Genomic DNA, 24,781 nt, shown 5'->3' with positions numbered 1-24,781 from the left:
AACTTTTTAAAAATTACAAAGTGATACACTTTTATAGTAAAACATTTCAAAAAGACAGCTAAGCAAAAAAGAGAATAGTAATAACATTGTTTCAAGTACTGGATGTAAATTTAGCTCATTTAAATCCTTATGACAATCCTACGAATTCAGTACTATCATTTCTCTTCTGCATTTTACAGATAAAGAAACTGAAGGACAGAGGGGTTAAGTGATTTTTACACCATGATATTGCTAATAAGTGCTGTTGCCATAATTTTATTTATTTATTAGAGACAGGGCCTTGCTATATTACTCAGGCTGGTCTCCAACTCCTGGGCCCAAGTGAGCCTCCTGTCTCAACCTCCCAAATAGTGCTGGGATTACAGGTGTGAGCCCCCATGCCTGGCCTACTGTTGCTGTGATTTAAACTTTAGTGTTTCTAAAGCCTGAAGTTGAATCCCAGAGCATTCATTCTCTGTGAATTCTAGAGTACAACTTAGAAGTAAACACTGCCAGATACTGGGTGTACGTTTTTCTTGTTCTTGTCTTTTTCTCATGCACGTGTACTTATGAGTTTATCAGAGAAACTTTCCTTAGCCCTCCACCTAAGCCAGATAGCCCGTTTTCTTTCATTGTACCTTGGGTATAAGTACATCCCGGCCTGCCTTGTTATTTTCTTAAGCATGAAGGAAACAGTCTAGAGTAACATTTCTGGCAAGAGAGTGCTAGTTTTCTGAAGGTTATCTGTAGTCACCAAATTCTGATTTAAAACTTTAATCAGTGGCAGGTCAGATAGCAAGATCTGACATTAATTTCAGCCCTTGATGAGTGGGTACAAAACAATGGTGGTGGTAGTAGAGGGAAATAAACAGAATAAACCTCAGGCAATATCATCAAGTATTATATAACCATCTAGCTTTTATTTTATCAAAATTATCTATTTGTAAGGCTGTATCAATTTATATTCCCACCGGCTGTGTTCTTCATATATTTGCTATCCATTGGTCTCCAAATGTTGCACACTCTCATTGCACTGTGGAATATTTAATGCCTTTTGTTCTGCAAAAACTTTGTTAATTAACATCAAATATATGGTGCTGACAATATTCTCTAAAATTATAGAATGTTGGAAACTCTGCTGTCTGAAATTCTTTCCATGTGAATGGAACATCTCATTCTTGTCCAGAGCATCTGAGCCATGCAGGTCACTTTGACACAGGATTTTCAATCCAGGTATAGAGTTTTCAGACCCAACGTTTCAAATTTGTCTTAACTTTGAAATTTCCAAGGAAAGAGCCTGCTTCTTACTCAGGTCTGATGTTAACCTGATGCTAGACACCTCAGCTCTGCTTTGCTTTGAGCCTATCAAACAGTGCTCCATTTAATTTTTACCAAAAATTCCCCCCATTCCCATAATCCAATGATGACACTTCTGTTTGATGAGAGACGTGAGGTTCCTCTGGAGGGCGGTCTCCCTTGCTGCAGCAAGTTAATAAATCTCACTTTGTTGACTACGGGTTTGTTCCTGGTGGTCTTTACTGGAAGACTTTAGCAATCTTAAACTGTAAGCCATAAATCCAAAAACAATAGGAAACTACTTACTTAATATCTTTTCTTTCCTTCCTTCCTTCTTTCTTTCTTTTTGGCTGGAGTGCAATGGTGCGATCTCGGCTCACTGCAACCTCCACCTCCCGGCTTCAAGCGATTCTCCTGTCTCAGCTTCCCGAGTAGATGGGATTAGGACGTCCGCCAATACACCTGGCTAATTTTTGTATTTTTATTAGAGACGGGGTTTCATCATGTTGGCCAGGATGATCTCGAACTCCTGATCTTAGGTGATCTGCCCGCCTTGGCCTCCCAAAGTGCTGGGATTACAGGCGTGAGCCACCACACCCGGCCAGTATCTTTTTTTAAAGATTCCTTTTTATACAAGATGGATTAGACAAGATGGATCATTTTGGCTTTCAGTTCCTCCAACATTCCAACCTAGCTAGTTACAGCGGCTGTTTTCTGTGCATGGAAAACTCTTCCCCCAGATCTTTGCCTGGCTGGCTCTGTTCATACCTAAAGTAGTAATTTGTCCTCACACTGCCGCTCCCCCACCCCGTCACTCTACCTCATTATCTCATTTCATTTTTCTATTTTTCTAATCACTCTCTGACATTATCTTACATCATTATCTATTTGTTTATAAATTATCCCCATGAGGATGTAAGATCAAGAGAGAGGGTACCACGATAGCGGTGACAGGCGCAGTATGCCCTGTGTTTAGAACTGTGCCCGACAAACACTTGCGGAATGAGTGAGCAGACGAAAAACTAGACTGTTTGCCTTCATCCCCTTTAAATACTCTCCATGAGGACCCAGCCGTGTTAAAACTCTGAGAACTTGTGAATGGCATTTGGCCTCGCCATTGGCTGGAGCGTTTGCCGTTGCTCCTGGAAACCACCAGTCTTGTCGCCATACCTGGCTCCGCCCCCAGGACGCCTAGTTTTGGCCAGGCGCTAAAATCGGCGCTCGCCCTTTAAACGGCGGGACTTCTGGTCACGTAGTCCGCGGCCGCCGGAAGGGGAAGTTTCGCCTCAGTAGGTTGCCTCGTTGGTCCGAATTCGTTGGCGCCACGTCTGCCCGTCTCCGCCTGCTGCATCGCGGCTTCTGCGGCTTCCACCTCGACACCTAACAGTCGCGGAGCCGGCCGCATCGTGAGGGGGTTGGCGCGGGGAGTCGGGCGGCTGTGTGCATCTTGGCTACCTGTGGGTCGAAGATGTCGGACATCGGAGACTGGTTCAGGAGCATCCCCGCGATCACGCGCTATTGGTTCGCCGCCACCGTCGCGGTGCCCCTGGTCGGCAAACTCGGCCTCATCAGCCCGGCCTACCTCTTCCTCTGGCCCGAAGCCTTCCTTTATCGCTTTCAGGTACTTACCGGAGATGGGGGGCGTGGAGACTACTAGCCCCAGGCGGCCCCGCGGCGGCGGAGCGTAGGCCGGCATGTTGCGGGCGCGCGGTGCCTGCTGGGATTTGTAGTGCATCTAGCGCTGGCGGTTTAGAGCGGGGGTCCTTTGGGCCGGGGGAGGCTCTGGGGTCTGGAGCCGGGACCTAGGTACCTAGAGACGTGGACTTGATCTGGTGGGGAGGGGTTGACTTCTCTAGTATAGTGAGTTTGTGCTTCTCGCTCTCCGCCCTCAGTCAAGGAAGCAGTGAGAATAGACGGTGGTAGTTGTCAATCTGTTGGACGCTGGCGATTAGGTTCGCCTGGAGTGGTGCCCTCTGACCTCCATCTGTCACTCACGTGGGTCGCCTGTGGGTATCAACTTCACAAACTTCTAGCTGAGTTCCTTTCACGTTAATGGAGTTTTTTTTTCTTATAGAAGTGATTTAAAGTCAGAGATAGAATGAGTGTATTTTTCTGCATTTGTCTCTAGCCCTAATTTAGTATCCCCTACGTAGTAATAGAATGTACGAAGGAATGGGCAAAGAGTAAATACGTCCAGAAATGGAAGACCTTGTTATTATTTATTTTATTTTGAGACGGAGTCTTGCCCTGTCACCAGGCTGGAGGGCAGTGGCGCAGTCTCTGCCTCCGCCTCCCGGGTTCAGGCAATTTCCCTGCCTCAGCCTCCCAAGTAGCTGGGATTACAGGCACGTGCCACTGCGCCCAGCTAACTTTTTGTATTTTAGTAGAGACGGGGTTTCACCTTGTTGGCCAGGATGGTCTTCATCTCCTGACCTCGGGATCCGCCCACCTCGGCCTCCCAAAGTGCTGAGATTACAGGCGTGAGCCACCGCTCCTGCCTGCCTTGTTATTTTCTTAAGCATGAAGGAAACAGTCCAGAGTAACATTTCTGGCAAGAGAGTGCTAGTTTTCTGAAGGTTATCTGTAGTCACCAAATTCTGATTTAAAACTTTAATCAGTGACAGGTCAGATAGCAAGATCCGACATTAATTTCAGCCCTTTACTTGGCCTGTGGATAACATTCTCTTGTCATTCCCTCTTCACTGGGTATTAGTTCTTGGTTTCCTTTGCTGGTTCCTTATCTTCCTGACTTTTAAATGTTAGGATGTGCCTTGGGAATCAGTTATAGGACATTTTCTGTAGACTCTCCCTAGCTTAAGGTGGTCTCATTCATTCAGCCTCAGGGCTTTACATACTTTCTATAAACTGGAGATTCTGAAATGTAAGTGTAAATATCTTCAGTCCAGATCTGTCTCCTGATTTCCAGATTTGTGTGTCCAATGGTTACTGGAAATCACGACTTGGATGACTAAGAGTCATCTTCAACTTAATGTGTCCAAAACTGAATCCCCTTTCCCCCTTTGCCTTAGAAGAGAATAGCAACTCCATTATTAGAAGAGCCGAAGTTAGTTGTCGGAGTCATCTTTTATTTTTCTTGTTTTTCTCACACTCCGCAATCTGTCAGCAAATCCTGTTGACTCTGTTGGAGACATATATCCAGAATACAGTCTCTTTTCATTCTCCATTGCCAGCCATTATCATTGCAGCCTGGTTCCTTTCAATCTTTTCTCTAGACAGCTAGAGTGATCCTTTTAAAACATTAATCAAGTTATGAATAAAAAACAACAACAACATAAATCAAGTCCTGTCATTTCCTTTGTCCAGAATCCTACCTTTTTATTTTTATTTATTTATTTTTTTGAGACAGAGTCTCGCTCTGTCACCACGCTGGAGTGCAGTGGCATGATCTCGGCTCACTGCAACCTCTGCCTCCCGGGTTCAAGCGATTCTCCCGCTTCAGCCTCCCACGTAGCTGGGACTATAGGTGTGCCCCACCACACCTGGCTAATTTTTGTATTTTTAGTAGAGATGGGGTTTCACCATGTTGGCCAGGATGGTCTTGATTTTTTGACCTTGTGGTCCACCCACCTTGGCCTCCCAAAGTGCTGGGATTACAGACGTGAGCCAATGCATCTCACCACCATGTCTTCTTAATAAGTAAAATCCAAGTCCTTTCTGTGGCTTGCAAGGCCGCCTGCTGCCTCTCTGACCTCATCTCCTACTACTCTCCAACTCGTGCCTTAGGCTCCACAGTGAGATCCTTGCTGTAACTTCAGTGCTTATCTGGATCTCTCCCCAGGGCCTTTACACATATTATTTCTCTGCCTGAGGAAGATAACCGTAGCTCGCTTGTTTACCTCCTCACATTCTTCAGATCTCTGCCCAAATGCCATCTTATTGACAAGGCCTTCTCTGATGGCCTTACATAAAATAGCCCCTCCTTCACGCCACTCCCTTATCCTTCAATTTCCTTGCTACATCTCACCCCTTGGTATTTATTAGTCTGCTTCCCCTCAAAGAATAAGGCTCCATGAGAGCTGGATCTTTGCCTTGTTCACTAATGTCCTTGTTACCTAGAATAGTGCCTGGCACATAGTAGGTGCTTATATATATTGGCTGACTTCTTGGGAATAATTGGGCACTTGCTGTGTGCTGGGCACTGGGGGTACAATAGTAAACAGGACTGAAAAGTTTTCAGATCCTGTGAAGACATAGAGGCATGCAATTTAAGGGGTGTAATATTTGATAGGGTGTTCCACCCAGAAAGGCCTCAGAGAAGACATTTGAAGAAATTGGAATACTGAGGAGCCAGCCAGCTTTAGGTAGATCTGGGTCTGGAGACAACCTTCCAGGAAGGACTAGTAAGTAACAGGCTCAGAGGTAGGAGCTGGGAACAGAAAGAAGACTGGGTTTCCAGCCGGTACAGGGTCAGCTGTAGGATGAGGATTAGCAGATGAAGGCAGGGAGAGAGCCAGGGCTGGGTGCGGTGAAGCTAAGATGGAAGGGTGGGTTAAAGCTAATTCATAGTTGGGCCTTGTAGGTCATGCTAAGAGGTTTAAACTTCATTCTGAGGGCACTACGAAGTCTTTGGAGCCTTGTGAACAAAGGACTGACAGATTGCCCCGACTACTCTGTGGAGTGGACTTTGTGTGTGTATGGAGGGGGTTGAAGGAGGAAGGGGTGGATGATGAGATCAGAGAGATGAATCCAGTTAGGAGACCAGAGAGATGGTGGTTTGGATTAGAGATGAATCCAGTTAGGAGGGCAGAGAGATGGTGGTTTGATGGCTGTGAAGATAGAGAAAAGGGCACAGACTCAGCAGAGTGGACAAGATTACAGCTAAACGGATCTGAAGAGTGAGTGGGTGAAGCAAGCAGGACTGAAAGATATTACTGTTTTCACAGGAGTAGCTGAGTGGATGGCAGAGCCCTTGACAGAGATGGGGAATGGTCAGGGATGCTTAGCTTGGGAGTGGGGGTTGGTATGGATGAAGAGTTAGGTTTTGGCCGTGCTAAGTCTTGGGGTGCTTTTCAGGCATCCTTGTGGAGAGGCCAAGGGAGCAGTTGGACATAAAAATATGATTCTGGGTTGGGTGCAGTGGCTCATGCCTATAATCCCAGCATTTTGGGAGGCTGAGGCGAGTAGATTATGAGGTCAGGAGTTCGAGACCAGCCTGGCAAATATGGTGAAACCCTGTCTCTACTAAAAATACAAAAATTAGCTGGGTGTGGTGGGGCGTACCTGCAATCCCAGCTACTTGGGAGGCTAAGACAGGAGAATCACTAGAACCCGGAAGGTGGAGATTGCAGTGAGCTGAGATCACGCCATTGCACTCTAGCCTGGGCGACAGAGCAAGACTCCGTCTCAAAAAAAAATGATTCTGGAGGGCAATTGGAATTGCATACTGTTCTGTTTATTTACTTTAATAGATATTTGTTGGCGGAGTGAATGTTGTGTACTTTGTTCCTGGTGGCTTGTTGAGTAATGTGTGTTCACAGGGAGCAATGGCGGCATATTACTGTGTGAGAAGGACCTGGTCAAAACCAGCTTGTTGGCCCTCTGCAAAATCCTCACTTACGTGGTTGTATTAGTGACTACACAGTATATATAAGGACATTGTAAAGCTGGAATGTAAATAAGCCTCTCTACCAGGCTGAGGGTGTATAATGTTAAAAGTGGTGAACTGATTAGAAGGAGTCACCGTTCTTGTCACATCTTCCACGATTTTATCATCTTCCCTGTATTATTTCTTCTCAGCTTGTTATCCCCAGGCTGGGAGAAGCTGCCAGCAGGAAGCAGGACAGTGTACAAACTGCCCAGGTGTGAAAGACCAACAGCTGTACCTTGTCTTTTCTTCCTGTTACCATGATTCTCTCCTATTTTGGACAAATTTAACTTTCAGACCCACCTGGAGGAACTCATTTGCAAATGAAGCAGTCAAGGAAAAACTGCATTTGAGAGGCTGCTGTGCAGGACAATGTGAGGTGTACTGTAGTGGAGTTCCTGCTAGGAAGCTCCTCTTTCCCTTAGAAAAGGAATCTTTGCAGCTTGTACAAATTGGGGGCTGATTTAGAATTGTGTGCTTATGTTGGATGTGACAAGTTATTTTTCCTCCTCAGCTATAGATTCCTTTGCATAGCTCGTTGGTTTGGAACTCTGAGGTTTATAACGTATTTTCTTTAGTTTGGATAGGTTGAAACAGGTGTGTGTTGAGATTCATTATATTGTTTACGATTTCTCCCCATTTCGAGTCCCTCAGATTTATGTTCATCAATCAAACAGTTCACAATAATGAAATGTTTTCATATGAATACTTGATTAACTGCACAAGAGGTGGCAATTCCTGCTGCCTTTGTGTTTTTTGAGATCATATCTCCCAGGGCTGCCTGCATGGCGGTATTTCTTCATTTCTTTGGTCAAAATAACATCATCCCGTTACAGCTTCCCCGAGGCTAGTTCACTGAACTCCAGCAATCATCCTGAGGTAAATATTTCCCCCATTTTCTAGACAAATTCAGTTTCAGTTTCTATTTCGTTGAGTCAAAGATCATTCTAAGCTGTCTTGTTTCACTCCTTTGCATAATATCTAGGAAAAAATAACTAAGTATGTAGCAAAACATTTTTGAAGGTGATTCTTCCAAATCAATCATAGCAAATGATTTTTTTCTTTTCTATCAGAGTAGAAAGCCTGTAAGATTTCAAGTAGTTGAATCATGGTCTCAGCCCTGACTCAGCCCCCTGCTAGTTGTGTACTCTTAGGCAAGTTATTTATCCTTTCTGAGCCTCAATTTCTTTAGGATCTGAGGATAATATAATAGCCTATTAACTTTGTTCTAAGACACCATTGATTATATGATGCACCATCAATTTAATGCAACTTTTTTTGGGGGGGCAAGGGGAGTAGAAATTACATTAAACAAGTATATTGATTGTGAGACACTCTAATTTCAGAAACACAGGAACGAGTACCTTCAAATCCAGGAAATATGTTATCCACTTGTCGCCTCTAGTATGAAGAACACATAGAAAAATGTTTGTAATTCCCAGTAAATAGCCTTATAAATAGGCTATTCAAAAATAGTTGCCTCTCGTGTGGTTGGTATGGGAAAAAAACAGTTGCCAATTTTTATTTATCAGCCAATACTTTGTACCTTATTGCCTTCTCTCCTGGACAGTAAGATTCTAATTTTAATTAGTAATTTAAATTGAAATGTAACTGCTGTATTATTATTCTGCTTTGTCTCCTTAAAAGCATCCTGACTTGGAATGGGAAGATGTGAACTCTCAATTTCTCTAGTTTGTTTCCAGGAATAAGAGATGGGTACCAACCAATTCTGTGATTCAGCCTGGTGCTTATATTTGCCAAGCTTTTGGTTATATTATCACATTTAACCTGATGACAGCAACTTTAGCAGACTGATTTAAGGGTGTATTGGGGAAGAGAGAGATTTCAACATAGCAGGAAGGAGAATGAACTTGGACTATAGGCTGAGCATAGAAGTTCTTTTTTTTTTTTGATACAGAGTCTTGCTTTGTTGCCAGGCTGGAGTGTAGTGGAACAGTTTTCACTCACTGCAACTTCTGCCTCCCAGGCTCAAGCGATTCTCCTGCCTCAGCCTCCCGAGTAGCTTGGATTACAGGCACCCACCACCACACCCGGTTAATTTTTGTATTTTTATTAGTGACAGGGTTTCGCCATGTTGGCCAGGCTGGTCTCGAACTCCTGACCTCAAGTGATCCACCTGCCTCGGCCTCTCAAAAGTGCTGGTATTACATGCGTGAGCCACTGTGCCCGGCTGCATAGAAGTTCTATATCCACCAAGGTTTGGCTGTAGACCTCTAGTGCCAAGTGTTTTGGTATATAAAGTTTAAAATCTTTCCTTGGTAGTCCTGTCCATGTTAAACAGTTCTGTAGGCTATAATAATGTTGCCCATTAGATTGCGGCTTTTTAAAAAACTTTTTATTGAGTTACAATATACAAGCAGGAAAGTATATGTGTAATAACGTTTATAGCTTGAGTTTTTAAAAATTCAAAACATGTATATAGCCAACATTTCAAATTCCTAAAGCCTTTCTTCTGCTTCCTTCTGTTCACTGTCCTCTGTAAGGGTAACCATGCTACTGACTTTTATTAACATTAATTGTTTTTGCCAATTTTTATACTTTCTTTAGATGGAATTATAAAGTATGTACTCTTTTGTGTCTAGCTGCTTTTATCAACATTATGTTTGAGAGTCACCCATATTGTTGCATGTGGTTGTAGATTGCTCACGATGGGACCATACTACAATTAAATTACTCATTCAGCTATTAAGGGATCTTTTGGGCAGTTTCCAGTTTGGCTATTATGAATGTTGCTGCTATGAACATTCTAGTATAGGTCTTGGTGAACATATATACTTCTCGGTGAGTATAAATAGTAATTTCTGTTGCCTATACACTTAAGAGCAGATTTGATGGCTTCCACTTGCTCTTTTAAAAGATGAAGTGCCTTTCATTTGTTTAAATGAATGGAAGGGGCCTTTTCTTGCCTACCCATTGTGTCCCCGCCCTGCAAAAAAGGCCACAGTTTGCTAAACCAGCATTTGTCACCCAGGTGCTCATCATCTTTCTTTCTTGGTGACTGATACATACTTAAGTCCAAATCAAGTGATTCTTATTATTTCAGACAAGTCTTCACTTTTCGTACTTAAAAATAAGAAAAAAAAAACCTACTCTAGACTCTGGATGGCATTTGTAATTATTTCAGTAGCAGATTTGTTTAGGAGATTTAGTTAAAGGATGGCTGCAACCCATACTCTCAAGTTATTGGACTAATAACTGAGGAACAATGTCTTATGTCTTCTTGAAGGGTGTATATATCAGTGAACACGTGGGCTACATGTCCTTATTAAGTCAGGAACTCTGGGCAGATTACCGGAACTCCAATTAGGGCCCAACTTGCCTCCTGAAAAAACTGGGATCATTATGAGTCTGGCCTTGGGATTGCTGTGGAGTTAAAATAACTCCCTGCTCCACTACGAGTCCTCTCAGTGCGAGGCAGGCAGTCCTCTGTCAAATCATAGCTCTTTGTGCTGCACTTGGCTGCCTCTTAGGCTTTCCAGGGTTGAAAATGGGTCTCTACTCCTGGCACTGAACATAAAGCCAATTTCCTTCTCCTTACTATTTACATATTTCCTCAGGTAGAGGAAAAAATGGGATTTAGTTGGATACTTACAGTGGTGATTTCAGAAATATGTTATGCTGTATCCTTCTAAAGAGATAAGATGTCTTCTGGTGTTTTCAGATTATAATTTTAAAGTAATACAAAAATAGTATTAAGTCTTTTAGATCAGTGGAAGCAAGTGTAACTCAAGGGTAAGCTTAATGAACAGGGAAAAGAAGTGAGGTATTTTGACAGACACTGATATCCGAAGAACAGGTGCAAGCAGTGACTAAAAATAGCCTTGTGTCATCAGCATTAGAGAAAATGTAGTCAGACAAAAATGAGGTTTCTTTTCCAAAATCAGACCTAGAGTACCTTATAGGAATATGGGGGTAGTTGAAATATGATTTTATAAAAACCAGTTAGCGGGTGTTTCCTAAAAGATTGTGATAATACAGTTAACACACCCACACATATTAATTCTTTTTACAAAGCATCTTTTTAATCCACTCTCTTAATTCCAACCTTTTACACATCCTGTAAGATAAGGAAGGCAGAAGTCATAGGATAATGTCATTGGGTGGATAAAGAAGCCAACTCAAAGGTCCATGCTTTTCCAAGGTTCCAGGGCTACTTAGGAGGGTTTGCTTCTGGTCTTTACTCTCAGTGCTTTTCTTAAGCACAGAGAATGAATTATACTCTCAGTCCATTTAAGGATTATACAAGTGTAGTAGTAGTGAACACTTCCACTCATTGTAATTGTACCTCATAATACTGACGTCACTTGTGGGAGGGATTGTAAAAATAGGGGCTTAGTAGCACAAAATGTGGAGTCAGACTGGGATAAAATTCTAGCTCTACCACATTCTAGCTGTTACTTAACCTTTTCTCATCTTGTTTCCTCATCTGTAAAATCCATCTCCTGAATCAGTGCATGTAAATAAGCTGAGTAGCACACTAATTTATTGATTTCTTTAAAAAAAAACATTAACTATGGAAATTGAGGCTCAGAAGTGGTGACTCATAAGCAAAAACTTAACCACAGGCCTTCTCAGATCACCTCCAGTTCTCTTTCCATTAAACTATCCTGTTTCTGTGATAAAGTTGTGAAAAAACAAAAGAAATTTTAACCTGTTTTGTTTTCCTGGTCTAATACAAGCTTCTTGGAAAGTCACTTTAGGTATGTACAATGCATTTTCCTCTATAAGGAATTAAGCTCTGAGGGTTACATTCCTATGCCCGGAGAATGTAACTGGCCAGTCTGTATGTGGCCAGTCCCCGTGACTGATGTCCCCCATTCCAGTCACACTCGAATTGTTAGCAGTACCCATTCAGTTGTTGTGCTCTTGCAATTCTTGGGGCCTTTGTAACAAGTCCACACGTCCCCTCCCTTGTGCCAACTCTTCCTTCTTTTGACAGCCTTCTCCACTACTATGAGGAATTCAAGGACCATGTCTTTTGTGCTTGGTACATGCTGGTGTGCAATGAGATATGCATAGCTCTCATTCCAAAGGCCAGCATTTTGCCGGCATTTCCAAAAGTTTAGGAAGGCCATCTACTCCATCACTATTTAGCATTGTTCTGGTTGAGGTGCCAGCCAGTGAATTAGACATGAATGAAATAAGATACAAAAGTTTATTTACAGTGAGTATTATATGCTTAGAAAGCCCAAGAATCTGTTTGTTTGTTCCTTCCTTCCTTCCTTCCTTCCTTCCTTCCTTCCTTCTTTCTTTCTTTCTTTCCTTCCTTCCTTCCCTCCTTCCCTCTTTCTCTCTCTTTCTCTCTTCCTTTCCCTCCCTTCCTCCCTCCCTTCTTTTCCTTCCTTTCCTTTCTTTCCTTCCTTCCTTACTTTCTGAGTTTCACTCTTGTTGCCCAGGCTGGAGTGCAATGGTGTGATCTTGGCTCACCACAACCTCTGCCTCCCAAATTCAAGCGATTCTTCTGCCTCAGCCTCCTGAGTAGCTGGGATTACAGGCATGGGCTACCACACCCAGCTAATTTTGTATTTTTAGTAGAGATGAGGTTTCTCCATGTTGATCAGGCTGGTCTTGAACTCTGACCTCAGGTAACCCGCCTGCCTAGGCCTCCCAAAGTGCTGGAATTACTGGTATGAGCTACCGTGCCTGGCAGAAGCTCAGTTTTCAATATTGCAGGCAGTAAGATACTCAGCTTTTGTGAATAGGTATGAAAAGAAAGAGAGAGCTCTATAGACAACTCTAAAAGCTATGAAAGACTTCTTGGCTGGGAATTATATCAATATCACATTGATATAATAACATATTGGTTCTACTTCATTTAGAGAAATAAAATATTGAGACTAACCAAGAAATTTGTGACAATTGTCAAAGAAAATAAGGGGGGGGTATTATTTAACTATTTAACTTTACCAGATATTAAAATATAGCAGGAGTAGAAATTAGGCTAGGCACAGTGGCTCATGCCTATAATTGCAGCACTTTGGGAGGCTGAGGTGGGAGGATCACTTGAAGCTGGTAGTTTGAGACCAAACTGGACAACACAGGGAGAGCCTGTCTCAAAAAAAAAAAAAAATTACCAGGTGTGATGGTACATGCCTGTAGTCCTAACCACTTGGGAGGCTGAGTCCAGAGAATTGCTTGAACGCAGGAATTTGAGGTTACAGTGAGCTGTGATCACTACGCTGCACTCCAGCCTGAGCAACAGACTGATACCTTGTCTCAAAAAAAGAGAAAAAAAAAAAAAGAAAAAAAACCTACAGAAATTAAAATAACTTGATATTGGCATAGCAATCAATTCCAAACAGAATGGTGTTAAAGTAGAACTTAATGTAAAGGAGAATAGAGTATAAATGTTAAATGAAAGTAGTTTTTTAATTAATTGGAAAAAATGTTAGTTACTCTGTAAATGGGGTTGGGAAAATGGGGTGACCATTTAGAAAAACAGTTGAATCTCTTCCTCATTCCTTGGATGCACCTTGAAAGTGCTAAAATAAAACCATGAGCACTTACATTCTTGGAGCAAAAAGACTTTCTAAACATAATACATCATGGATACATTTGCCTACATTTAATTAAATCTTTGTATGTCAAAATACAGCAAAAATATCATGAAAGTCTAATGACAGATCAGAAAATGCTTGCAATGATGAGAAAGAGAAATTTCATAATGTATGAAGAAATGCAGCTAGGTGTGAGGGCCCATGCCTGTAATTCCAGCACTTTGGGAGGCCAGGGTGGATGGATTGTTTGAGCTCAGGAGTTCAAGACCAGCCTAGGCAACATCATGGGACCCTGTCTCTACAAAAAATACAAAAATTAGCTAGGTGTGTTGGTGTATGCTGGTAGTCCCAGCTACTCGGGAGGCTGAGGTGGGAGAATTACCTGAGCCTGGGAAGTGGAGGTTGCAGCGAGCTAAGATTATATCCCTGCACTCCAGCCTGGGCATCAGAGCAAGATTCTATCTTGGGGTGGGTGGGGCGGGGAAAGAAATGTAAATCCAGAAGAAAAAATGAATATAGGAAATGCTCAGGTTTTTAAAACATGAAAAAGGGCTTGACTTCTCATAATGCAAATAAAAATTAGTTTTCAGATAATACACTAAATGATGAGAGTATGGAGAGAAGACAGCCATTCATCTGCTTTTTAGGAGGAAGTATAAATTGAACAAACATTTTTGTAGGCATTTGGCAGTATCTACCAAAATAAATGCTATGTCTGTTGCTCTAGCAGATTTATTGACAGGAACTTATTCTGTATATACACATACAAAGAGGACATACAAGAATATTCATTGTGTCATTATAACAGTTTAAACAAAAGTTTAGACATTCACATAAAAGGAATACTATGAAGCCAATAAAAATATTTTGTTGGGAATGAACCAAGTATAAAACAGTGAATAGAATAAAGGAGAATGCATAATAGTAACACATATTTCTTAGAGGAAATACAAGACATTGATCAGCTGTTGTTGGAAAGGGAACGGGAGACTGGAGGTTGGGAATGAGGTTTACTTGTTACTTTATTTTATTTTATTTTTTGACATAGAGTTTCACTCTTGTTGCCCAGGCTGGAGTGCAGTGGCGTGGTCTTGGCTCACTGCAACCTCCACCTCCCGGGTTCTCCTGCATCAGCCTCCCAAGTAGCTGAGATTACAGGTGCCCACCACCACACCTGGCTTATTTTTTGTAATTTTAGTAGAGATGGGGTTTAACCATGTTGGCCAGGCTGGCCTTGAACTCCTGACCTTAGGTGATCCGCCCGTCCTGACCTCCCAAAGTGCTGGGATTGCAGGCATGAACCACTGTGCCTGGCCTACTTGTTACTTTAGACTCTTATTCTTTTTTTTTTTTTTTTTTGGTTGGGGGGAAATGTTTTTAAAGAAAAAGTGTCCCTGTTGCCTATTTAGTGCATTGGTTTGAATAAAAAAATGGTTACTTTACTTCTACCTTTGAATGTGGCATTTTTGGACAAGGTTTGTCATTCCAGAATATTCTTTCCCTAAATAGAGGCATTACTATATTGTCGAAAATTAGGCCTTTGTAATTTATTTTTGATGCTTAATTGGATGCCTGATCTCAGTAAAGACTAACCATGTACTCATATAGTATTGATTTTGTTTCAACTTGTTTAGAAGTATTTGTTGCTTATTTTATGATGTTGCTTTATTCCATTGATTTACAAATTGATGTGATTGTAATTGGTATAAACACTTTTCTTCAGTTGTCTTTTTGAATTGTGTTGGTAGTGTCACTCCAACACATTGAAGAGCATGCTTTGCAGGGGTTAATTTTGTTTAGTTAAAAGGAAAAAAAAAACCAGGCTTACAGAAACTAACAGCTGTGTTTATTTTGATCTGGACAGGTTTGGAGGCCAATCACTGCCACCTTTTATTTCCCTGTGGGTCCGGGAACTGGATTTCTTTATTTGGTCAATTTATATTTCTTATATCAGTATTCTACACGACTTGAAACAGGTATGTTACCCATAGTTGTTTTAAGTATTGTTTCTTTCTAATTTACTAGCCATGTGTTTACTTTGGAGAGATTTGGAGGGCAGTTAGCTATAAAAGGAAATTATATAAGGATAGTAAATGCTCAGTGACTGTGCCTGGACTGTACTAGGCACATAAATCATTTGATTTTTTTTTCTTTTTTTTTTTTGAGACGGAGTTTCGCTCTTGTTACCCAGGCTGGAGTGCAATAGCGCGATCTCGGCTCACCGCAACCTCCACCTCCTGGGTTCAGGCAATTCTCCTGCCTCAGCCTCCTGAGTAGCTGGGATTACAGGCACGCACCACCATGCCCAGCTAATTTTTTGTATTTTTAGTAGAGATGGGGTTTCACCATGTTGACCAGGATGGTCTCGATCTCTTGACCTTGTGATCCACCCGCCTCGGCCTCCCAGAGTGCTGGGATTACAGTTTTTTTTCTTTTTTGAGACAGAGTCTCATTCTGTTGCCAGGCTGGAGTACAGTGGCACAATCTTGGCACACTGTGACCTCCACCTCCTGGGTTCAAGTAATTCTCCTGCCTCAGCCTCCCGAGTAGCTAGGATTACAGGCTAGTGCCACCATGCCCTGCTAATTTTTGTATTTTTAGTAGAGACAAAGTTTCACCATGTTGGCCAGGATGTTCTTGATCTCTTGACCTTGTGATCCATCCACCTCAGCCTCCCAAAGTGCTGGAATTACACATGTGAGCCACCGTGCCCGGCCGATTATTCGATTTTTAATCCTCACAACATCCTGAGGTATCAGTAGCAGTGTTACCATTTTATAGATGCAGCAGATCAGCGGTTGACGTGTCTTGCCCATCTCCTTAGTGACTGAGCTGTGTGCCTGTCATAAATTTTGATGGTCTCACTCATTTCTTTCACAGCAGTCCTTGTCCTTCAGTGCAAAATTGGGCTGCAGCATATATGCCTCCTAGATTGGGGTTGAAAAACACGAATTTATGTAATTAAAAGCCTGATTTGTTCTCTGAAAAACTCAACTCTAACATACATTATATAGCCAAGATTTAATGATATGTGATAGTTTGTCAGGTATGAGTACCTATGTAATTTTTTTTTTTTTTTTTTGAGGCCGTCTTGCTCTGTTGCCCAGGCTGGAGTGCAGTAGTGCTATTTTACTTTACTGAAGCCTCTGCCTCCAGGGTTCAAGCAATTCTCTGCCTCTGCTTCCTGAATAGCTGAGATTACAGGCATCTGCCACCTTGCCCAGCTAATTTTTGTAGTTTTAGTAGAGGTGGGGTTTCACCCTGTTGGCCAAGCTGATCTCGAACTCCTGACCTCAATTGATCTGCCTGCCTCAGCCTCCCAAAGTGCTGTGATTATAAGTGTGAGCCACTGTGTCTAGCCAACCTATGTAATGTTATGGGTACGTTCTAAAAATCTTTTCTTAAAAGTGTCTTACTGAATTGTCGTTTATTTCCTACAATACCTTACATGTTGTTCTGAGTGCTTATACTACAGAAACATTACATGAATATACTGTGTTAAAATATGGATATAATTTTGTTAAATTTAAATGATTTTGAAAAGGTTGACTGACTTCAGAGACTTTGTAAACCTGCGGGCTATTAGCTCAGGGTAGAGAACTCTGAACTACCCTTAAATGAAAGTCAGTGCTCATATGGTTGAGAATTGTGAATCAGGCTCATCACTGCAAAGAAATAGTAGGATAGGTATTTGATGTCAGATAACATTTTTCCTTAAATTGGCATTTGCTACTAGGTTCTTTTTGAAAAGAAAGCAATTGTATTAATAAAAAGTGTAAGGTTACAGACTATTATATTACTATTGGGAGGAACCTATTTTAGTTTCCCGAGTTTTATCAAAAGATGAATAGGAGATTCAAGGAAGTGAAGTAACTTGGTAGAAGTGCAACTGGCAGCTAGGCCTCTCACCTCCATATCAGGAGTTTGATCTTTAAATCTACCAGAATATGTGATTTTTATTCTCCTTTGTTCTGGTTGGACCTGCTATGATACTGAGTGCTTAGCATTCTACGTTTCTGGTATAGCTTAATTGAGGATTAAGTTATTAGAGTAATTTTTTTTTTTTTTGAGACAGGGTTTTGCTCTGTCACCCAGGCTGGAGTGTAGTGGTATGGTCATGGCTCCCTGAAGCCTTGACTGCCTGGGTTCAAGTGATCCTCCCACCTTAGCCTCCCGAGTAGCTCTGAGTGTAGGTGTAGACCACCACACCTGGCTGATTTTTGTATTTTTTGTAGAGATGGGGTTTCACCATGTTGCCCAAACTGGTCTTGAACTCCTGGGCTTGAGAGATCTCCCCACCTTTACCTCCCAAAGTGCCAGGATTACAGGTGTGAGGCACTGTGCCCAGCCGGAGTAATTTTTTTATATTGATAGTAAATGTTATATCAATGGTAAAATAGATTAAGTATGGATGATCTATGATCAGTTATTTAAAATTTTATTCTGGGAAATTTTCAAACATGTGCAGAAGTAAAGGGAAAAGTCAATGAACCCTTTTTGTTAAGACCAAATTCACATAACATAAAATTCATCATTTTAACCATTTTAAGGTGTACAATTCAGTGGTCTTTAGTATATTCACAATGTTATGCAGTCATCACCACAGTCTAATTCCAGAACATTTTCATCACCCCCTAAAAAGCCGAAGCAGTCACTCTTCACCCCTCTTTCCCTCCTCCCAGCCTCTGGCAACCACTAATCTACTTTACACGTGTATGGATTTACCTATTCAGGACATTTCATATGTCCTTTGGTGACTGGCGTCTTTCACTTAGCACAGTGTTTTTAAGGTTCATCCATGTCGTAGTGTGTGACAGTATGAACCCCTCCCTAACCATCTAATGGTTATCACCTCTAACAGTTATGTCATAGCCAGTCTTGTTTTATCTATATCTATGGCTGTCCTCTACCCCTGATTATCTGAAGCAAAATGCCAGATATTTCATTCATAAATATTTCAGAATTTAGCTCTGAACTGTAAGGACTTAAAAAATAATTCTAATGTTGTTATTAAACCTAAATTGCAATAATTCCATGACCATTTTTTATTTTTGAGATACAGTTTCACTTTGTCACCCAGACTGGAGTGCAGTGCCGTGGTCTCGGTTCACTAACCTCTGCCTCCTGGGTTCAAGTGATTCTCGTGCCTCAGCCTCCCGAGTAGCTAGGATTACAGGTGCGCACCACCATGCCTGGCTAATTTTTGGTAGAGGTGGCGTTTGGCCACATTGGCCAGGCTGGTCTCGAATTCCTGACATTAAGTGATCCACCTGCCTTGAGTTCCCAAAGTGCAGGGATTACAGGCGTGAGCCACCACGCCTGGCCAATGGCCACTTTTTATTTTTGTCTGCTTGTGCGTATTTAAAGTCTTTGAATCTGTTTACCGATCCCTATTACCTAGTCAGGTAATAAAACAAATTGTAATGTTATTCTCCCTGACTACCAATTTAGAACAAATTTGTGGGATTATTAGGTCACTGGTCTCTTTTATTTGCTTTGATTCTTATAAGTTGCCCCCTCATTCCCTACTCACCAACTACAGGGCATTTTGAAATGCTTGAGCTGAGAGGCATTTTTTTAACAGCTTTATTGAGATATAATTCACATACCATACAACGTACCCATTTAAAGTACACACAATTCATTGGTTTTTATTATATTGACACTCATTTTTTATAGTATTTCATCACCCTCCAAAAAAACCCTGCCATTAGCAGCCTCTCTCCCTTTTCATTTAATCCCTTCCTCCCCCAGATGCCTTAGGAAACCACTGATTATTATTATTATTATTTTTTTTTTTGTTTTGTTTTTTGTTTTTTTTGAGACGGAGTTTCGCTCTTGTTACCCAGACTGGAGTGCAATGGCGTGATCTTGGCTCACCGCAACCTCCGCCTCCTGGGTTCAGGCAATTCTCCTGCCTCAGCCTCCTGAGTAGCTGGGATTACAGGCACGCGCCACTGTGCCCAGCTAATTTTTTGTATTTTTAGTAGAGATGGGGTTTCACCATGTTGACCAGGATGGTCTCGATCTCTTGACGTCGTGATCCACCCGCCTCGGCCTCCCAAAGTGCTGGGATTACAGGCGTGAGCCACCGCGCCCGGCCCTATTATTATTATTTTTTGAGACAGAGTCTCACTCTGTCACCCAGGCTGGAGTACAATGGTGCTATCTTGGTTCACTGCAACCTCTGCATCTCAGGTTCAAGCAATTTTCATGCCTCAGTCTCCTGAGTAGCTGGGACTACAGGCGTACACAACCACACTTGGCTAATTTTTGTATTTTTAGTAGATGGGGTTTCACCATGTTGGCCAGGCTGGTCTCAAACTCCTGACCCCAAGTGATTTGTGATTTGCCCGCCTCAGATACCCAAAGTGCTGGTATTATAGGTGTGAGCCACTGTACCCAGCTAAAACCACTGATCTTATTACCTCTTTAGATTTGCCTGTTCTGGGCATTTCTTAAAACAAAATCATGCGGTATGTTGCCTTTTGTGACTTAATGTCTTTTACATAGCATAATGTTTTCAAGATTCTTTCATATAGCATGTGTCAGTACTTCGTTCCATTTTATTGCCAAGTAAGAGTCCATTGTATGGATATACCTCCTTTTAATTTATTCAGTCATCAGTTGATAGACATTTGACTTGGTTTCATTTTTTGACCATTATGAATGATAACTGTTATAAACATGTAGAGAGAAACTTTTGAGATCATTCTATTTAACGCCCTTATTTCATAGATAAGAAAACAGTGATCTGGAGTGGTGGTGACATGTCCCAAAAGTTGCAAAGCTCTTTGAATTAACGGAGCTAGGACTGGAACCCAGGTTCACTCAGTTTTCTGGGAGAAATCCCCAGTTTTCTTTCAACCACATAGCTTTAAGTTAACATCTTAACAAAATGTTTGCCACCTGCATCTTTTCCTTCCTGGCTAAATTGTTAGGTATATAGCAGAGTTGGCTTATTTATGAGGTTTCTGATTTGAACTGGAAGACTGTAATTTGAAACCAGTTAATTTGTAAATTCTCAGTTGCAAACATGCCAGATAATATAGTACCATAATTTATATGATTACAATATTTTAAGTATTCAGTCTAAAGACTCCTTAGGAATCAGACAGCCAAAGCCACATCAAAGGAAACACAGCTGTTATTAAAATTGAGAAATTGTGTTAGAATTTCAGCTCTGATTCATCATTGTGATCCTCTAGCATTAGGTCTGCTTAACACTGGCTAAAGTGTGCTTCAAAGTATCAAGGGAGAAATAAAGGAGAGGAGAAGACACTTTTGCTGGAAACCTATTTTCTTTTAGCTATATCTTTTTGCCTCACTGACACTTGTTGGGTTTCTTATTTTTAAACTGACTAGCTATGGCATGTAACTGTGAGGGATGTGGAGCAGGAAGGGAAAGTAACTTTCAATCTAGAGTGATCATACAGTCATTTCTGTTTCTTTTTTTGCTTCTCTTAAAGTCTTGTAACTGAAGGCATTAGGAATCATGCTTGTAAGAGAGCTAGGACCAGCCTGGCCAACATGGTGAAACCCCATCTCTACTAAAAATACAAAAATTAGCTGGGTGTGGCAGTGGACACCTGTAATCCCAGCTACTCGGGAGGCTGAGGCAGGAGAATTGCTTGTACCTGGGAGGCGGATGTTGCAGTGAGCTGAGATCGTGCCACTGCACTCCAGCCTGGGTAACAGAGTGGTACTCTGTCTCAAAAATGATGAAAAAAAAAGAGAGCTAGGCCGTTGTTGATTATTCTGCCCAGTAAGGCATACAGTGCAGTGACAAGAGCACTGTGCTAGTAATTAGATGTCACTCTGCTTCTAACAAGCTCTGTGACTTTGGTCATGTGACCTTAACTCCTCATGTGTAAGAAGCGGGTCATAGGTCTTTCCGTTCTCCCTGCCAGATGCAGTATGAGGACTGAGTCAGAGGCCATGGCAAGGTTTGGCTAATGCTTTATTCCCTCCGTCCCCCACATTGTTTTCTCTTGGTAGAATGTAAGGCCCTGGAAGACAGAGACTTTCTTTTCCGTATCTAAGGCCAGTGCGGGACAGGTGGCGTGTGTGTGTATGTGTGTTTCTAATGATAATGGTAAGTGCCTCCCAGCATAGCTATGCTGGAGGAGATGCACCAGGAGACAAAAGAGGTTCCTCCTCCAACAGAGCTTATGGTCTAGTGGGGGAGGCCAGGGATCAAGCATGTAGTCCAAATGCAGCCATCAGATCATGGTGAGAGCCAAGAAGGAGAGGCTGACAGGCTGGGAGGGAGCTTGGGGTCCTCACTGGTCTTCGGGATGCAGGACTCATAGCTGCGGAATTGACCATACTTCCTCTGGGTCTGTTTTAGCCTGTGGTAGTCAGAGCATGTCACTTACTGGAATTCAATTTGGAGAGCACAGATGAACCTTACTCAGGTGACTTTGATTCAGGGCTTTATTGAGGACATTGTTTAAATATTTTAAAAAATTCTCTTTTCTAGAGATGAGTGATTTTTAAAATGTTCTCATTTTGGCTTTTTCTATAACTTTTTGAAGTGTTTCTCTTCGTAGATGTTACTTTGTTCTGAAATTCTGAACCATGACATTTGGCTTGTTTTTGTTCCCAGGAGCTTTTGATGGGAGGCCAGCAGACTATTTATTCATGCTCCTCTTTAACTGGATTTGCATCGTGGTATCCTTCAATCTGTGATTTGGGGCCAGAAATAAAACAGTTTTTTCCAAGTTTGGGGAAATAGATCATATTCTATAAAAATTTCAGATTATAGTATTTGCATTTTTGTTGACTGCAGTTAATAAGAATAATTAAAGTTTGTTTTTTTTTTAAAAAAGAAGCTGTAGTAAATCATATAGCCCTTGAGTGATACTCTCAGCCATTGCCTTTGTGCAATTTTTTTCCACCTTTGGTTGGGTAGTTTTATGACTGTTCCCTCTTTTTGTTCCCGGTTCTCTGTGTTCTCATGTGTGACAGCTTGTTGACTGAGGCACAAAGAGAGTCCATGCCATGAGACAGCTTTTGAAATCTGTGGTCCTTATCAGAACATTAATTTACAACCAGCATCCTTTTCTGACTTCATTGCTGTCCTCCTCTATAGTAATTCAGTCCCTCTATAAAGTACCCGCTCTGGGAAGGGGCACAGTATGTTTCTCTGCTCTGTCTCAATAGCAGTTGTCAGCAGTTCCCCGAGCAACAGCAGCTCTTGATGTCTCAGGTCCTGTGCAGAATTGGTGAGCTCAAAGTTGCCCTTGGGCTCAGCTTCCATTTAAACTTGGCCAAGGGCCAGCAAATGTGGCACTGTGGATGCCCTTTACCCTCCTTTAAGGGAAGGAAAGAAATATTTTGAACTTTAACCATGCCATAGAGCCGTGAGAATGTAAGTAGAATGATTATTTCCTTCAAAGGATACAGGCATCTTCATTCTTTATTTGAAGGAGAGATGTTAACATGCAATGGGAGAGAAAAAGGACCAGACTGAGTCATCTGCTGAAGCTGTTGATTTCTACTTATCCTTGTCATGACACCTAATGGGATATGCATAATGAAGATTAGATATCTTTGTGTTGTGGAATGTTTTAAGCAATCTGAACTATAGAAAAGTATCTTCCTTCAGAACACTGGAATTAAATTAACTTAAACGATTTTTTTAAATTAAAAAAAAAAAAAAATATATATATATATATATATTTTTTTTATATATATAAAAAAAAAAGTAGTTATATATATATTTATATATATATATATATATTATAATTTTTATATATATATATAAAAATTAGAGATGGGGTCTCGCTATGTTGCCCAGGCTGGTCTGGAACTCTTGGCCTCAAGCAATCCTCCCATCTTGGCCTTCCAAAGTGCAGAGATTACAGGCATGAGCCAAATTACACCTGGCCAAGTGAACTTTTAAATGGGAGGAAAATAACCACATTAGTCTTGATTAGGTACAGAATGCTTCTTTTATTCGGATCTTTAACTTTACCAACCAAGATTACCGGATTAGCAATGGATATGCAGGTAAGTGTCCCTTTAAACTATCTATTTGCCCTTTTATATGTTTCAAATATACTATTAATGGCCTTTGTCAGAAGTTGAAATTGCATTAACTATGGGGTTAATTATGTAGTATTTTGAAATTATAGAATTATAGCTGTTTTATTTTAAAGATCTTCAGTCAGCTAGAAGATCTTACATGAGTTATCTAAATCATTGCTTTCCTTGTTCATTTCTGGTTTCTTTTTAGTGTTTGCATTGACACTAATGGTTGTCTATTTTCTAGGCATGTATATGAACGTTTTTTAAAAATTGAGATTATATGGTAATGCTTTGTTCCTTGCTTTTTGTAAATAACAGAGCTTGACTCTTACATTTCTGAATCCATCTAAAACAATATAGTTTTGTTGTGTTTTATTATAGGATTTTGTAGCATTCATTGCATGATAAATTAAATAATAGGATCAATTTATAATTCTGATCAGTTGAGTTTCCCTTTACCCAGATGAGGATTTTTTTGAAGAGGAGGGGTAAAAAGCACAGTAGATAAACACTTTTTTAAAGTGCCTCTGGAGCCTGGTTTTTACATGTCAACTTCTTTTGCAGTTGCTGATGATTCCTCTGATCATGTCAGTACTTTATGTCTGGGCCCAGCTGAACAGAGACATGATTGTATCATTTTGGTTTGGAACACGATTTAAGGTACTTTACCTTGGTTGGAAAAGTGTCCTTTTCATTAGTCTTTGCAGAAATCCCTCTTCAGTCCAGAGATGTACTTTCTGACTTATCCAGGAGAGGTCACTGCAGAGCAGCGTACCATAGGCAAGCCCCTTTCTGCCCTCCTCAATCCCAGCTCTGTTAGCCAACTGGGAGTCCTTTGCTGGCTTTCATTTCTTCTTCACTCCCTCTGTACCTTGGGCCCCTCAGGGATATGTCCCTGTGTTATCTTACCCGTGTGTGTTAGAGAGAAGGAGAGATAACTCATGTGAAACCCTGCCTTTAAAAATCTGTTCGTATCACTCCCTCGTTCCCTGTTATTTGCTTTACACTGTAGCTGAGACGGATTGTTTCTGCTCCCAAACACTTCTCTTTGTACATTCTTTCCCAATGTTCGGATGTCCCACCTGTAGCATCCGGATTCTCTTCTTCCTATAAATCCTACCCATTCTTTTTTTTTTTTTTTTTGAGACAGAGTTTCGCTCTTGTTACCCAGGCTGGAGTGCAATGGCACAATCTTGGCTCGGCGCAATCTTGGCTCACTGCAACCTCCACCTCCTGGGTTCAGGCAATTCTCCTGCCTCAGCCTCCTGAGTAGCTGGGATTACAGGCACGCGCCACCATGCCCAGCTAATTTTTTGTATTTTTAGTAGAGACGGGGTTTCATCATGTTGGC

At 41.4% G+C, this 24,781-nt stretch overlaps 2 protein-coding genes across 2 annotated transcripts in view; one reads left to right on the top strand and one right to left on the bottom strand.

Moving 5' to 3' along the window:
- Positions 1-2,535: 2,535 nt before the first annotated feature.
- Positions 2,536-24,781, top strand: part of DERL1 (derlin 1) — a 32,291-nt gene continuing 10,045 nt past the window's right edge. Inside the window, exons 1-5 of the mRNA XM_064384558.1 lie at positions 2,536-2,896; positions 15,263-15,374; positions 22,007-22,071; positions 23,386-23,412; positions 23,995-24,090. Of these exons, the coding sequence (XP_064240628.1) occupies positions 2,744-2,896; positions 15,263-15,374; positions 22,007-22,071; positions 23,386-23,412; positions 23,995-24,090 (453 nt within the window). The 5' untranslated portion in view covers positions 2,536-2,743. The remainder of the gene's footprint in view (positions 2,897-15,262; positions 15,375-22,006; positions 22,072-23,385; positions 23,413-23,994; positions 24,091-24,781) is intronic.
- ZHX2 (zinc fingers and homeoboxes 2) overlaps positions 15,944-24,781 on the bottom strand; it is a 247,719-nt gene continuing 238,881 nt past the window's right edge. Inside the window, exon 4 of the mRNA XM_064384556.1 lies at positions 15,944-16,325. The gene's annotated coding sequence lies outside the window, so the exon portion shown is untranslated. The remainder of the gene's footprint in view (positions 16,326-24,781) is intronic.

The sequence above is a fragment of the Aotus nancymaae genome, unplaced genomic scaffold (assembly GCF_030222135.1).
Source record: "Aotus nancymaae isolate 86718 unplaced genomic scaffold, 86718_ANA_hifiasm-v0.15.2.pri h1tg000036l, whole genome shotgun sequence".
Taxonomy (NCBI): domain Eukaryota; kingdom Metazoa; phylum Chordata; class Mammalia; order Primates; family Aotidae; genus Aotus; species Aotus nancymaae.
The sequence above is the reverse complement of the archived record's forward strand: the minus strand, read 5'-3'. Positions and strand labels throughout refer to the sequence as shown.